The 14,675-nt window shown below is 65.5% G+C and overlaps 1 protein-coding gene across 2 annotated transcripts; it reads left to right on the top strand.

Annotated features, from left to right (window-relative positions):
• Positions 1–1,667: 1,667 nt before the first annotated feature.
• Positions 1,668–12,746, top strand: FGR (FGR proto-oncogene, Src family tyrosine kinase). Of its 2 annotated transcripts, XM_074926107.1 has the most exons (13): positions 1,668–1,858; positions 6,116–6,176; positions 7,192–7,447; positions 7,562–7,664; positions 7,964–8,062; positions 8,238–8,341; positions 8,412–8,561; positions 9,057–9,221; positions 10,195–10,374; positions 10,522–10,598; positions 10,690–10,843; positions 11,450–11,581; positions 11,818–12,745. In XM_074926107.1, exons 3-13 carry the CDS (start codon positions 7,204–7,206, stop codon positions 12,024–12,026), a joined length of 1,617 nt encoding a protein of 538 aa, XP_074782208.1. In that variant the 5' UTR covers positions 1,668–1,858; positions 6,116–6,176; positions 7,192–7,203; the 3' UTR covers positions 12,027–12,745. The 2 variants fall into 2 exon arrangements, with proteins under 2 accessions (XP_074782208.1, XP_074782210.1); XM_074926109.1 differs by lacking the exons at positions 1,668–1,858; positions 6,116–6,176 and having other exon boundaries at positions 7,180–7,447; positions 11,818–12,746.
• Positions 12,747–14,675: the final 1,929 nt, after the last annotated feature.

Genomic DNA, 14,675 nt, shown 5'->3' with positions numbered 1-14,675 from the left:
GAGCAGCCCTTGTCCCCCCGTGCCCTGTCCCCTCCCAGGGACACTCGCAGGGCTGGCTCCTTCCCCAGTAGAGTCTGATTCCCCTTCCGCAAATCCCAGAGTGCCCCGAAAGCCCCCAAAGCTGGGATTAAAGGGCCCTGTGACCCCAGGATGAGTTGAAGGGTGACAAGGCCAGCGTGGCATCAGCCTGGGGGGCCTATCCCCATCCTGGTGGGGACCCAGGACCTCCGCCAGCCCTGGCCCCACCGTGAGAACCGGAAACGCCAGAACCGGACTCACCGTCACACAGGAAAGAGGTCAGCCTGCGAGGCTTAACCGCAGGGTGAGGAGGAGGAGGAAGAAGGCTCTGGAGAGATGGAGAAGGACACCCACCAGGACTCAATCCAGCCTGGCTGCGTGGGGAGACGGGGTGACAGCCAGCTCCAGGCTGGAGCACGACCGCAGCCCCCTGCCCTCCCCGCACACCCTCACCCCACCTTTGGAGCGTGGCCCCATGCCGGAAACTGCGGTGGGGGGGCACATAAAAATATCACCGGCCCCTCGCTGTTACCGGCCCCTGCGGTGGGAAGGCGGCTGGGGGCCAGGGGGGGCTGTGCAGGTTTGGGCCCTGGTGAAGTTGCAAAGGGTATTTCCATCCAGGGGAGGTTTTGCCTTAGAGGGGAGGCTTCCCTGAACGCCAGATTGGCATGGGGGGGTTCCCCCAGTAAGGGAGCCCCACCAAGACCCCCTTGATCTGGGGGTGGGGGTACCAAAAGCCCGAGGTGCTCTCTGCAGGGTGGGTGCTGCAGTGCCCTGGGCTGGGAGCCCAGGAAGGGTGCAGGGGGGCCTAGACAGGGTGCTGGGAGTCTCACCCCCTCTCCCAGAGCTCACTGAAGTTTTTGCAGGTCAATGTGGCCGATGCCAAATCTTGGGGTCGCCCCACCAGCAACTTTATCTGGACAAGGAGTAAATTGGGGGTCCAGTATCTGGTGGGCGATCGATGGCCACTGCAACTGCTTGAGCTGGCTGGGAGCTGCACCCCATCCTGGGGGGACACACAGGAGACCCCCTGGAACATGGTCCCAAGCCACTAGCCATCTGCTGGTCAAGGTGGGCTGCTGCCCCCCCCCCCCCCGCGGCTCTGCCCTGCCCCACGTTAACCCCGTCCCAGCAGTGCCAAGCAGATGGGTGGCTGCTGGTCAGATCGTCACCTTACTCCTGCCCCTTGCAGGGTCACAGCCCCCCCTTTACAATACATTGTCCCCGTGCTGTCCCCTGCCCAGGGATGCCGGCGGGGGGGGTGTCAGGGGGGTAATGGGGCAATGCCAGGCTGTCTCAGGATGGGTGCAGGCAGCACCCCAGCCCACCGTGGGCTGCCCCTGGGAGCAGAGCTGGACCCCACAGAGCTGGGTATCCCCACGCACACCCCGTAAATCCCAGCGGGCAGAGCTGGGGGAGCCGCAGCAGCATCCCCCCGTGCTGCTGGGGACTAGGGACCCCCCAGTGCCATCCTGCCCCCCCCCCCCCCTCCACGGGCAGGCAGTGGGCCCTGGCGAGTGTTACTGGAGGGTGAACCAGTGGCCGCCCCAGCTTGGGCTGGCTGGTACAATGAACCATTGCTGGGAGCGCGGGGAGGAAGGGGGGGCGAGGGGAGGGGAAGCTCTTGCTCAGCTGCGAGAGCCGCTGAAGAGACAGGGGAAACACACGCACAGGCGCTCCCGCTCTCCTCGCCTCACCCTGTCACCCACCTCGACACCCCAGCCCCCAGCGCCGGGGCAGTTCGGGGTGCTGCAGTGGCACCCCGGCCTGCGGTCCCACCGGGAGCTGGGGGGCAGCGTGGGAGCGGGGGTCCATGCGAACCAGAGCAGGAGGGCTGACGGTAGGAGGGGATGCATGGGGGCTGTGTGGGGTGGGGGGGGGTACTGAGGGTGTGGGGGGCTCTGCTCCCTGCGGTGGCGAGGAGGGTCTCTCTATCCCCTTGTTGTGTGCTGGGGGGGGTGTGTGTGCTGAGAGCTGCCCCCGCTGTGTGTGGGGTGTTTCTGGGGCTGGGACGGGGCACTGAGCTGTGGGGACGGAGGGGTGGGCGGCTGCCGGGGGGCTGCCAGCGGGCCCTGCCCTCACCTCTCCCCCCGGACAACACCAGACTCTGCAATGAGCCTGGGGGGACGAGAGGGGGGAGACCCCCATCCTCCCCGTCTTGGGGGGCAGCGGGTCAGCGGGGGGCAGCACACCCGGGACCATGGTGTGGGGAGGGCTGGGGGCAGCTGCCAGCTCCAGCTCGTCCTCCCGGCACTAATCGGCAGCGACGCCGCGGCGGGGAGGCTGCTGAGACAAATGGTGCCTTCGCCTGCGCCGGACCCGAGTGCTGGGGAGGGGGCAGGTCACGTCACCCCGGGGGTCACCAGGATGGGGGGACACACACACCTGCTCCCCCCAGCCCTGCAGTGCCCATGGTGTGCCAGCCCAGCAAGTGTTCACGGGGTGGGGGGGATGCTGGGGGCTGAGCTCTCCCTAGCCAGGTCTAGGGGCAGCTGTTGGGGGCTCAGGCCCTGGCCGGAGCGGGTGCTCCCCCCGCTCCCTGCAGCTCTGCCTTGTCCCCGGTCCTTGGTGTGTCCCAAGGAGGGACAGGAACTCGCCGCTTCCTGCCCTGCACAATTCCCTCCCCGCCCCACTCCTCCTGGGACATTGTATTTGGAGCCCTGGCCGGCTCCCTCCCTCCGCCCCTGCAGCCCCTCGGATCCGGGAATTGCTCTTCTTCCAGCGGAAATCCTGCTTTCCCTGCCAGCGATGGGGCTGGGAGGCCGGGGAGGGGGGGCTCCCTCCACCCTGGGCATCACCTCCCAGGGTGGGGGGCGAGGGGACACCCCCTGACATGGGCCTAGTCACTGGCGGGTGGGCTTGTGGAGGCGGGTTGCTTTTTGAGGGGTGGCACCCTGCCACGTCCTGGGGCTGGCACAGAGACAATGCTGGCCAAGAGCTGGCCATGCCCGGCCGGGGCACAGCTGGTCTGGGGGGCCAGCAGCCCCCTTTGAACCTTCTCCTGCCCACGGACAGGCAGGGGAAGGGGTGTCCCTGCAGGCATCGCTGCTGGAGAGTGCCCAGGAATAGCACGGTGCCACCACCACCTTCCCGACGGGAACAACCGGTGCTTCCAGGGTGGGAACACCCCGCTGGGAAACCCACGCTCAGGGGATCCTCTTGCTGTTGTCACCCCATCTGCATGTTCCCAGCACAGCGTGGCGTCCCGACCCACTGCCGCTGCTGGTGTCCCCCGTCTCGCAGCAGTCCGGAGCTGTGTGCTCATGGTGTGGGGGTCTCCGGCCGCAGTGGGACCCTCCCCGTCCCTCCTTGCACCCCTTGTCCTCGGGGAACCTGGTCCCACTATGGCTGAGCCAGGCCAGGGGCTGCTGTGCTCTTCTGGGAGCTGTGGGGGACTGGCCAGGCACTGGGTGAACTGGGGGGACTGGAGCAGGAGCAAGGCTCTACCCTAGGGCCCCGGCTCTGGGTCACAGGACTCAGGGCTGGGGGCAGCAGGGAAGGAGCAGGGACGTGCCACTATCTGCCACCGTGCCAGGCCGAGGAGCGGGCAGCAGAAGCAGGATGTGTCCTCCTGTCCCTTTCCCAGGTCTGGGGGTTCCTGGGCATGGGCTGGGGACACATCTCGGCATCGTATGTACTAATGAGGCACCTCCCCCTCCTGCGCTGCTTCATGCCTCAGTTTCCCCTCTGGGACCAGGGAGGTCCCGAGCCTCCAGGGTGATGGGGGAGCCCAGGCAGGCTCCGTGCTGGGCTGTGCAGCACTCTCGGTTCCTCTTCCCTGGGGAGGCTGCGGCAGGGCGGGCAGAACCGCCGGGGTGCGGGGCCACGTGGGAAGGACAGGGCTGTGCAGGGCGAGGGGGGTGGGACAAGGCATGGTGACGGCACAGGGTGCCCAAGGGTACCCCGCTGTGGTCCCTGCCCAGCCCTCCCGGCTGCCACCGTCCCCACGGCTTGGGATCCTGTCAGGCCTGAGGTTCCCCTTGACAGCCGCAGCATCATCCTCTTCCTCCCCTCTCCTCCCCCACGCCGTGCTCCTGCTGCTTCCTCCTCCCGCTGCGTAGGTGCCAGCTGAGTTCCTCTCGTAGCTGGCCCTCTGCTGCTCACGCCCTCCCCAGGGAGCTGTGGCATGCCGGGGTGCTGGGGGTCCCCCCTCAGCCTGGCAAATGCCACCCCGACGTGTCCCCACGGCGCCCGGTTCGTGACATTTCCAGCAGCCCCCGTATCTCTCCATGTGGCTGCATCCCACTGGGATCCTGACCCCTCTCCATCACTGTTATTCCCTGGAGGGGAACAGAAGCAGAGGATGGGGGTGATCCCCGTGGGGTGCCTCGGCACTGGGCGTGACACACAGGGTGACACCGGTGTGCACCCGGGACATCGCGCTCCAGCTCGGAGCTGGGGATGGGGCTGCACTGCCCCATGTCCTGGGATGGGGGGGACAGGGAGCAGATGGCCAGGCGGCCGGGGACGTGGCTACATCGTGTCCAGCCATGCCCGGCGGGGTGGGGGCAGCGGCAGGGGTGATGAGTTGGCGGGGTCTCAGCGTGGGGCGGGAGCTGGCAGCTCGGCCGGGACCGGTGCCGGTGGAGCCGATGCGGGAAGGGCTCGGTCGCCATCTGCTCCCGGGCTCCAAGCGGCTCCTTTTTGGCAGAGCCAAGACCTGCCACCAGCTCAGAGCCATCAGACATGGGGTCGGCTGCGGCCCCTCCCCAAGGACGATGCAAGGGGACAGTTTTTGTGCCACCCTGCCTGGTTTTGGGGTGGCAGGGACCAGCTCGAGCTTTTTGTGGGTGTCCAGAGAAGGGGAAGCGTGCGTGTAACGCTGCTGCACGGCAGCTGAGCACCACACGAGCAGTGGCTAAACCCCACGGTGCTGCGATATTTTGGGCTTGTGCTTGCCCTGAAGATGCTCTTTGCTTGCCCAATCCCTGCCAGCAGCTGTGGCAGCCCCACTGGCCATGCTCAGCACAGAAATTCAGCAAAATGAGAAGTTTCTGAGCACGATGCCGGCAACAGGGCGGGTGATTCCCACCCAAAGGGGACAGGGTTTGCGAGAGCTGGGGATGTTTGTTAGCTGAAATAGCCACTTGTTGTCAGCAAAAATGAAAACCCCAACCAGCCAAGCCTCCTCGGATTTGGCAACGCTGCCCTGTCTGCAACAGCCGCGGCCTTGCCACACTGCTGGTGTCGAAAGTGAAGGTGGAAGGGGGAGAGCTGGGCCCTTTCCATCCCCCCGCGCTGAGCGAAAGTGAATCAAAGACCGTGACGGGGGAAACCCGCCTGAAACGTCTCATCCGCCCCAAAAGCTCGGTCTCCTCCTGCTCTCCAGAGCGCAGGGAACAGGACACGGCTGCCAGGCGCAGCTCAGCTCCATGTCCCCTTCCCTCCGCTCGCGGGCTGGAGACGGGGCGAGCTCTGCCGTGTCGCTCCAAGAGCCCTCCACTGGAAAGCTCTGCCCAGTCCAAACTGGGCAGACTGGTGTGGGTGGGTGTCCAGCACCCAGGGGAGGTGACAGGGCAGGGGACAGACATGTCTTCTTGCAGCCATGGTGGGAGAGGTCTGGTTTCCTCCTCCTCCTCTGCGACACCTTCACTGCCGAGCGTGGCTTCGGCCGGAAGAGCGTGGCCCTGACCGCAGCGAGGCGAGCAGGGCCCTTCCTCCCCCGAGACACCAGTTCCCCTGCTGAGCAGAGGGGACGGCGACAGGGACGCTGCGAGGGCTCCCTGTCACCCAGCCTGGCTGCCTCCAGCCTCGGGGCAGCTGGGGCACGTGTGTCCCCTCCGAGGGAGGTGGTCGGTTGGTTGAGGACATGGTGGGAGAAGAACCCGCTTGGGGATGTGGTTTCAGCCTGTGCAGGGGTGTTGCAGCCTGTGCAGGGGTGTTGCAGCCCATCCAGGGGTGTTACAGCCCGTGCAGGGGTGTTACAGCCCGTGCAGGGGTGTTGCAGCCTGTGCAGGGGTGTTGCATCCCGTGCAGGGATGTTTCAGCCCATGAAAGGGGTGTTTCAGCCCATCCAGGGGTGTTACAGCCTGTGCAGGGGTGTTACAGTCCGTGCAGGGCCGTTGCCCCCCGCCTGATGCCCTCCCCTTGTCCACAGGTGCCTCTTCTCCTCCCCAAGGTGACATGGAGCAGCTGAAGTGACCCAAGGAGCCGTCGCAGTGAGTAGGGTCACCACGGATGGGAGCACCCATGGGTGCCAGGGGGACACGAGGTCCCCCGGGCAGCACAGCCCGGTCCCCGCCGGTGGCAGTGCCCGCTGGGACCCTGGTGTCCCCATGTCACAGCCCAGGCACCCCCCAGCTCGCTGTGATCGGGGGTGGCAGGACCCTGCTCCTCCTGGAGCCAAGGGGCACAGGCAGGGGCTCATGTGTGCGCCACAGTGCCTCTCACTGGGATGATGCGTGCACCCCAGAGCCTCTCACTGGGATGATGTGTGCACCCCAGAGCCTCTCACTGGGATGATGTGTGCACCCCAGAGCCTCTCACTGGGATGATGTGTGCACCCCAGAGCCTCTCACTGGGATGATGCGTGCACCCCAGAGCCTCTCACTGGGATGATGTGTGCACCCCAGAGCCTCTAACTGGGATGATGCGTGCACCCCAGAGCCTCTAACTGGGATGATGCGTGCACCCCAGAGCCTCTCACTGGGATGATGCGTGCACCCCAGAGCCTCTAACTGGGATGATGTGTGCACCCCAGAGCCTCTAACTGGGATGATGCGTGCACCCCAGAGCCTCTAACTGGGATGATGTGTGCACCCCAGAGCCTCTAACTGGGATGATGCGTGCACCCCAGAGCCTCTAACTGGGATGATGTGTGCACCCCAGAGCCTCTCACTGGGATGATGTGTGCACCCCAGAGCCTCTAACTGGGATGATGCGTGCACCCCAGAGCCTCTAACTGGGATGATGTGTGTGCCCCAGTGCTTCTAACTGGGATGATGTGTGCGCCCCAGTGCTTCTAATTGGGATGATGCGTGCACCCCAGTGCCTCTAACTGGGATGATGTGTGCGCCCCAGTGCTTCTAACTGGGATGATATGTGCGCCCAAGAGCCTCTAACTGGGATGATGCGTGCACCCCAGAGCCTCTAACTGGGATGATGTGTGCACCCCAGTGCCTCTAACTGGGATAATGTGTGCGGCATGGGGCTTACAACGCCTCTGTCCCCCAGGCCGTGCCCAGGATGGGCTGTGTGCACTGCAAAGAGAAAGGGTCCAGCAAAGGGCAGGTGGGGGGCGAGGTGGGGGGGGCCCCCTCACCCCCCACCTCCCAGTACGACCCCGACCCCACGCAGCCGGGCACCATCTTCACCCGCATCCCTGATTTCAACAACTTCCACGGCACGGCGATGCCCTCGACCCCATCCTTCGTGGGGCCGGGGGTCTTCACCTCCAACACGCTGCAAATGCGGAGCGGGGGCATCACAGGTCAGCAGGAAGAGGGAGCCGGGTGCTGGCAGTGGGGGTCCGGCTGCACCCCTGCAGTGCTGGGGTTTGGGGGGGACCCTGGGGGCTCACCATGGTCCACTCCGTGTGCCACAGGCGGGGGTGTGACGCTCTTCATCGCCCTGTACGACTACGAGGCCAGGACGGAGGACGACCTGACCTTCCAGAAAGGGGAGAAATTCCACATCATCAATAACACGTGAGCCCCCCCCGGACCCCCTGCCACCCCCATGTCACCCTGGGGAGGTGCTTCTGTGCTGTGGGTACCCCCGTAGGACCCGGGTTGGAGACTCGAGCTCTGCCTCAGCTCCATCGCTGTCCATACCTGCAAGAGAGCCAGGGCCATGTGTGTCATGAGTTGGGTGGTCTCAGCAGAGACAGGTGCTCTCTGTGGTGGGGGAGAGCAGGGTCTGGGGGTGCTGTGTGCGGGGAGAGGAGGTGCAGGGCAGCCAGGTCTGTCTGTCTGTCCCTCCTCACTTTCTCTCCCTTTTTCCCCAGGGAGGGTGACTGGTGGGAGGCCAGGTCACTGAACTCGGGCACCACAGGTTACATCCCCAGCAACTACGTGGCCCCCGTGGACTCTATCCAGGCAGAAGAGTGAGTATGGGGCGGGGGTCACAGGGATGGAGGCAGCCCCTGACCCTGTCTGTTCAGACCCAGATGTCCTGACACCCTGTGTGAGCCCGGGGTGCTGGTGAGGGGCCGTGGTGTGGCGTCCCCGTGGGTGCCCCTTGTGGGTGCCCTCCCGGTGCTGAGCCCAGCCCCGCCGCAGGTGGTACTTTGGGAAGATCGGGCGCAAGGATGCGGAGAGGCAGCTCCTGTGCCACGGCAACTGCAGGGGCACCTTCCTCATCCGGGAGAGCGAGACGACAAAAGGTACAGGGACAGGGCTGGGGACACTGGGGGCTGCGCCCCGCGTCCCTCCCTGACCCCTGACCCCACTCAGGTGCCTACTCCCTCTCCATCCGGGACTGGGATGAGGCCAAGGGAGACCACGTCAAGCACTATAAGATTCGGAAACTGGACAACGGGGGCTACTACATCACCACCCGTGCCCAGTTCGACACCGTCCAGGAGCTGGTCCAGCACTATATAGGTAGGGTGGGATGGGGGACACAGGGGGGGCAGCACGGAGGGGCAATGGGGAGGGGATAGGGAAAGTCCAGGAGATCTTTTGGCAAGAGGCAGCCGGCTGGACTAACTGGGTTTAACTGGAGAAGGAGGGAGTTGTTCTGGTGGTGGCATTAGGGGACCCCCTGAGGGTCCCCCCCTCTTCTGCATCCTCGGTGCAGGGTGCACCCAGCCTCTCCGGAGAAGGTAAATAGCCCCTGGGTCTGGGTGGGCATCAGCCACTCCCCAGGCACAGCCGGGGGGGTTTGGGGGTCTGGCCCAGCATGAGGGTGTGCAGGGCCATCCCGGGGGGAGGCGGAGTGGGGGTGCACCCCATGTATGTATGTTCATGTTGGGGGGGTGAGTGGACCACATAAGAGCCTGTGCAATGCCCAGGGTAGCGAGTGGGGGCCAAGGGCTGGCGGGGGGGTCCGTGCTTGGGCTGACATGAGCCCCCCCCCGCCCCGTCCCGGTGCCGCAGAGCGGGCGGCTGGGCTGTGCTGCCGCCTGGCCGTGCCATGCCAGAAGGGAACGCCCAAGCTGGCCGACCTCTCGGTCAAAACCAAAGACGTGTGGGAGATCCCCCGCGAGTCCCTCCAGCTCCTCAAGAAGTTGGGCAACGGGCAGTTCGGGGAAGTGTGGATGGGTAGGGCCTGGCGGGCAAGCCGGGGCAAGTGGGTTGGGGGGGGATGGTGGGGGCACCCCCAGGCCTGGCACCCTCCCCAGGATGAGGGCTCCTGCAATACCAGCTTGCCAACATGGGGAAATGCCCCATGTCCTGCTTTGGGGTCACAGTGGGTACCCCAGGATGTCCCATGACATCCCTGCGTGGGCCAGCAGCCCTCCTCCGAGTTCAGATGGGACAACAAGCAGGAGACATAACCAGGCCAGGGGGTCCTCTCTTCATCATCCTCTTCCTCCGGTGCCCCGTGCTCCCTCCGCTTGGCGTGCATGCTGCATTCATCCCATCGCACCCCCTCCCTCCCTCCTCCCCTCCCCCGACCCCCCCCTGCAGAGTGTAACGATGGGTTGTGCCATCTGCTAACCCGGGCGTGCCCCACTATGAAGCCCCAGACCCTGGGATTAGCTAAAGATGCCTGGGAGATAGTGCGGGAATCCATCAGCCTCGACAAGAAACTCGGCATGGGATGTTTCGGAGACGTGTGGATGGGTAAGGCTGGCCCAGCCGGCCCGGGGGTGAAGGGGAGGGCACAGGGGATGTGCAGAAGCTATCCGGACCTGCCCTGGCAGGCAGCAGCACGGGGTGCCAGGTGGTACCCACTGCTGGGGGGGCGATGGCAGCTTGGTACAGGCTCCCTCGTGGAGGGATGGGGAATGGGGTAAGATGAGCTCATGGGTGCCTTGTCCCCATGCTGTGTGGCGAGGGGACTCCTTGTCCTGGGTGGGATACGGTGGTATTATGCCCCTTCCTTGCCCTGCTCGGATTTCCTTGCTCCTCCATCCATGCACACATCCTTCCATCCCTCCATCCGTCCATGGAAGCATGCGCCCACGAACCCCTCCATCCACAAACCCCTCCACCCACACCCCCTCCAACCCGGCCCTGCCAGGGGCTGGTTGTCCCCTGGGCTCGCGGTGACCTCGTGTCCCTGGCCCAGGCACCTGGAATGGCACCACTAAGGTGGCAGTGAAGACGCTGAAGCCGGGCACCATGTCCCCAGAGGCCTTCCTGGAGGAGGCCCAGATCATGAAGCGGCTGCGGCACGACAAGCTGGTGCAGCTCTACGCGGTGGTGTCCGAGGAGCCCATCTACATCGTCACTGAGTTCATGAGCCAGGGTGAGCAGGGGGGCACTGCCCACGAGACTCCCCCCCCCTCCAGTTTTTCTTCCCCCAGCTCTTCTGCAAGGCCTCAGCCAGGGGTGGGCACCCTTGGGTGGGCACGGCTGGCTCTCGGGTGCTCTGACGGGCACCCTCTGCCCGCAGGCAGCTTGCTGGATTTCCTCAAGGACGGGGACGGCCGCTACCTGAAGCTGCCCCAGCTGGTGGACATGGCTGCCCAGGTACTGGGGAGATTGGTACGGAGTGGGGGGGTCCTCACCCAGGGGGGTGCATCTGGGGTGCATCCTCACTGCTTTTTCCTCATCCCCCAAGATCGCAGCGGGGATGGCCTACATCGAGCGGATGAACTACATCCACCGGGATCTCCGCGCTGCCAACATCCTCGTGGGAGACAACCTGGTGTGCAAGATCGCTGACTTCGGCCTCGCCCGCCTCATCGAGGACAACGAGTACACGGCGCGCCAGGGTGAGCTGGCTCCGTGCCCCCCTGCCCTGTCCCCAAAGTGCTGCGACACACCCTGGCCCTGGCAGGTCACCCCCAATGCTGGGTGGCCTGGATGATGGGTGACCCAGGGGGTGGGTACCCCAGGGGATGGGTCCCCTGGGTGATGGGTGACCCAGGGGATGGGTAACCTGGGTGATGGATGCCCCAAGTGATGGGTGCACCAAGGAATGGGTACTCTGGGTGGTGGGTATTCTGGGTGATGGGTGCCCCGGGAGATGAGTACCCCAGGCGATGGGTAGCCCGGCTGATGTGTGGTATTCCAGTTGATGGGTACCCCAGATATGGGCTGTCCCCAGTGCAGGTTGACCTGGGTGCTGGGTACCCCTAGAGCTGGGTGCCCCATGTGTGCCGTACCCCAGGGACAGATTGCCCTGGATGTGGGTGTCCCCAGCACATGGTGTCCCAGCACAGGGCACCCTGGGCGCAGGACACCCTCAGTACAGGGTGCTCCGCTAACAGGATGCCTCTGGTGCAAGATGTCCCAGTGCTGGGTGCCCAGCTGTGGGGTGCCCCGGGTGCAGGTGCAGCAGGGTGCCGCAGCCACAGCCCACCTACCTCCCCTTGCAGGTGCCAAGTTCCCCATCAAGTGGACGGCCCCGGAGGCTGCACTTTTTGGGAAGTTCACCATCAAATCAGACGTCTGGTCCTTTGGAATCCTCCTGACTGAGCTGGTGACCAAAGGCCGGGTGCCCTACCCAGGTATGGCCCCCCCGGGGCAGCAGGTACCCTGGGGGGTGGGCTGGGCAGGGGCAAGCCTTGCCCCGTGCCTCAGTTTCCCCACCAGAGAAACCTGTGTGAAGCTGGGCTTCCTACCCAAACCACAGTGCAATGCCGCTGCGTCCCTCCGCGTGCCTCAGTTTCCCCACTGGCTTGTCCCGTGGGGGTGCTGGTTGCTGAGCGAGGCGGGGGGGGGGGGGGGTTTCCTTATCACGCAGGGATGAACAACCGGGAGGTGCTGGAGCAGGTGGAACGGGGGTACCGCATGCAGTGCCCAGGCAACTGTCCCCCATCCCTGCACGAGGTGATGGTGCAGTGCTGGAAGCGGGAGCCCGAGGAGCGCCCCACCTTCGAGTACCTCCAGTCCTTCCTCGAGGATTATTTCACCGCCACCGAGCCCCAGTACCAGCCGGGGGACAACCAGTGACCCAGCGCTGGCATCCCCCAGCCAGGCTCTGGGGTGGCTTTTGGGCCAATCTCCCTCTTTTTGCAGGGCGGTTGCGGCTCCCTTTGCCTGTGCCCCCCCCCCTTCTCAAAACGCCTATTGGGGGGTGCTCGGGATGCTCTGGGGAGGACAGGGGGCTTTGCACATGGATTTTGGACTCAGAGAGGGGGCAAAGCTGCAGCCCCTCCGCCTCATGCCCCCCCTGCATCTCTCTCTTTGCCTTCACACCCAGCTTTGAACCTGAGAAGTGCTTTGACTGGGGGGAGGAGGGTGGGGTACCCCTCCGTGCCCCCCCAGGCACCCCTATCCGCTCAGCAGCAGAGGTCTTGGGGGGACCCTCCTCATGCCAACCCTGATCTCCTCTCCCCCAGCTCAGCTCTGCACACCTGGGGGGGCTCAGCCCCCACCAAATCCTGGCACTGACCTGGGGAAGGTCACCTCAACCCCCCCTCTTTATATTATCTTTAATTTATAAGATTTTATACCCCTCACCCCAGTAGCCACCTCACCCCCAGGGATCCCTGTATTTGGGGGGATCCCCTTGCCCCCCCATTTTATCTCCCCTCCTTATAGTAGAGCCAAATCCTGAAAGCCATAAACCTCTGCTTGCACTGGGGGGGGACAAGACGTCCTGGGGGGGGACAACGGGTCTTGGTGGGGCCCAGGGCCCAGGCTATGAGGGGGCAGCTCTGCCCCCGGGGCTGTTTCCCACCTGCCCCACGTGAGGCGGGAGGGGGGGTACGGGATGGGGTCACCCCCGCAGCACTCTGGGGGGGGTCCCAGCTGCAGCTTGGCTCAAACCCCTGCGGCAAGCATTAGTGGGGGCTGGTGGGGGGACTCAGGGCACAATGTGAATGTGATGGCACGTGGGGGGATGCCACCCTGCCGGCTGGTCCTGGGGGCTCTCCCGGGCACCCCCTTTCTTTGGGGAGGGGGTGTCTGTAGTCCCAGGCTTGGCCCCAGCCCTGCTCCCCATGGACAGGAGCCCCCCTGCACCCATGGGGCAGGGCTGTGGGTGGGCAGTGCCATCGGGGGGGGGGGGGGGGGGGAGAGGAGGGAAGGGGAGGGATTTGTTGTTTATTTTTTTTTTTAAATCCAGTCTGTAAATAGAGAGAAATAAAACCTTTCTAACAAGTTGGGGGGAGCCTGGGTCCTTCTGCCCCCCCTCAGGGAGCGGGGCTGCCTCGTGTCGGGGTTAGGCACTGGGCAGGGTGGGTAGGGGGGGTGGCTACAGCTGGGGGGGGGACAACCTTGGGCTGCAAGATTTGGAGTGGGGGCACCCGTCCTCACGCAGGGGGGGTCCCAGGTTCGGTCAATCCAGGACTGACGGTCGTATCCTCACCCCCTCCAGCCACAGGGCACAGACACACGCTGGGCTGGGGGGGGCATGAGGGATTGTGGGGGAGAGGAAGACACACACACCCCCCCGCCCCCCCCCAAGCCATTTGGGGCTGCAGCACCAGCTCCCCTTGCAAATAAAAGCCCAGAAAAGCTCAGGTGGGAAGCAAAGCCACCCCCAGACAGGACACCCTGTAGCCCCCCCTGCACCCAGCATCCCCGCGGGGGGGACCATCCCCCCCCCCCCTCTAGCTCCCAGGCATGTGCGTTAATGAGGCAGCAGCCTGGGTTTAATTAGCAGGGGGGGTCCCTGGGCGGCGTCTGGTTGGGGGGAGCTGCTGGCCCCCTCCTCTGTGTAAGGGCAGACGTGCTGCTGGGGGGGTCCTGTGCTTGGAGGCTGGGGAGGAAGAGGTTAATTTTCCTCGCAGCTTGGCCTCCCCAGCAGGGCCCAGCTGTGGCCGGCTAATGAATTCCCCAGCACTGGTGGGAAGGGGGGACTGGCCCCGGCCCCATCCAGGGGGGGGGCTCAGGCTGGGGGGGAGGCCACGGGCAAGTGGGGAGTGGGGCACGGGGCCAATGGCATGCCAGGGGGCTTGGGGACATGCCACTGTCCCTGGGCACCTCCCCGGCTCCTGCTTCACCCCGACTCCTCCAAGGGCAGCAAATCCCGGGGGGGACGGGGGCGTGAAGCAGCGCAGGGCTGGATGTGGCCACCCCCGTCCCCCCCTCCCGTCCCCCATCCCCCCCTTCCTCATCCCGGGGAAAAATCCCTCCGGGAAGGGCCAGGCCCCCGGCCAGGCTTGGCTGGGCAGCGTGGCACGGTGCCCGGTGCCGGGGGGGCCGGGCGAGGCGAGCAGATTGCGTGGCACCGCCAGCCGAGGCGAGGAGGCGGTTGGCACCGGCTTGCAGTGGGCACAGCCCCGCTGCCAGATTGCAGCCGCCGGCTCCGGCCACCCCACGCCTGGGGCTGGGCACCCTGGGGGGACACGGGGCACCCCACGGCTACGGCGGCGTCTCCATCACACACACCACACCCCCCCCCCCCGGGGTGGCTCTGGGGTTTGGGGCTGTGCCACCCACTGCCCCCCGCAGGGCTGCCTGCTCTGCCTGCCCGGTAGTACCCACAGGCTCTGCCCCCCTCGGCACCCAGCACCCCAAAACCACTCTCCCTTTGTGTGGGGCGCATCTGCGTGAGGTGTCGCTTGTCCCCAGGCTCATGGGGACACACGTGCTGTCCCTCTCCAGTCCTGGGGGGGGGGGGGGGTAGAGCCCTCCAGACGGGGTGGAGGGCAC

The sequence above is a fragment of the Athene noctua genome, chromosome 24, assembly GCF_965140245.1.
Source record: "Athene noctua chromosome 24, bAthNoc1.hap1.1, whole genome shotgun sequence".
In the NCBI taxonomy this organism is placed as follows: Eukaryota; Metazoa; Chordata; class Aves; order Strigiformes; family Strigidae; genus Athene; species Athene noctua.
Note: the sequence above shows the minus strand (reverse complement) of the source record. Positions and strands in the feature narration are given on the sequence as shown.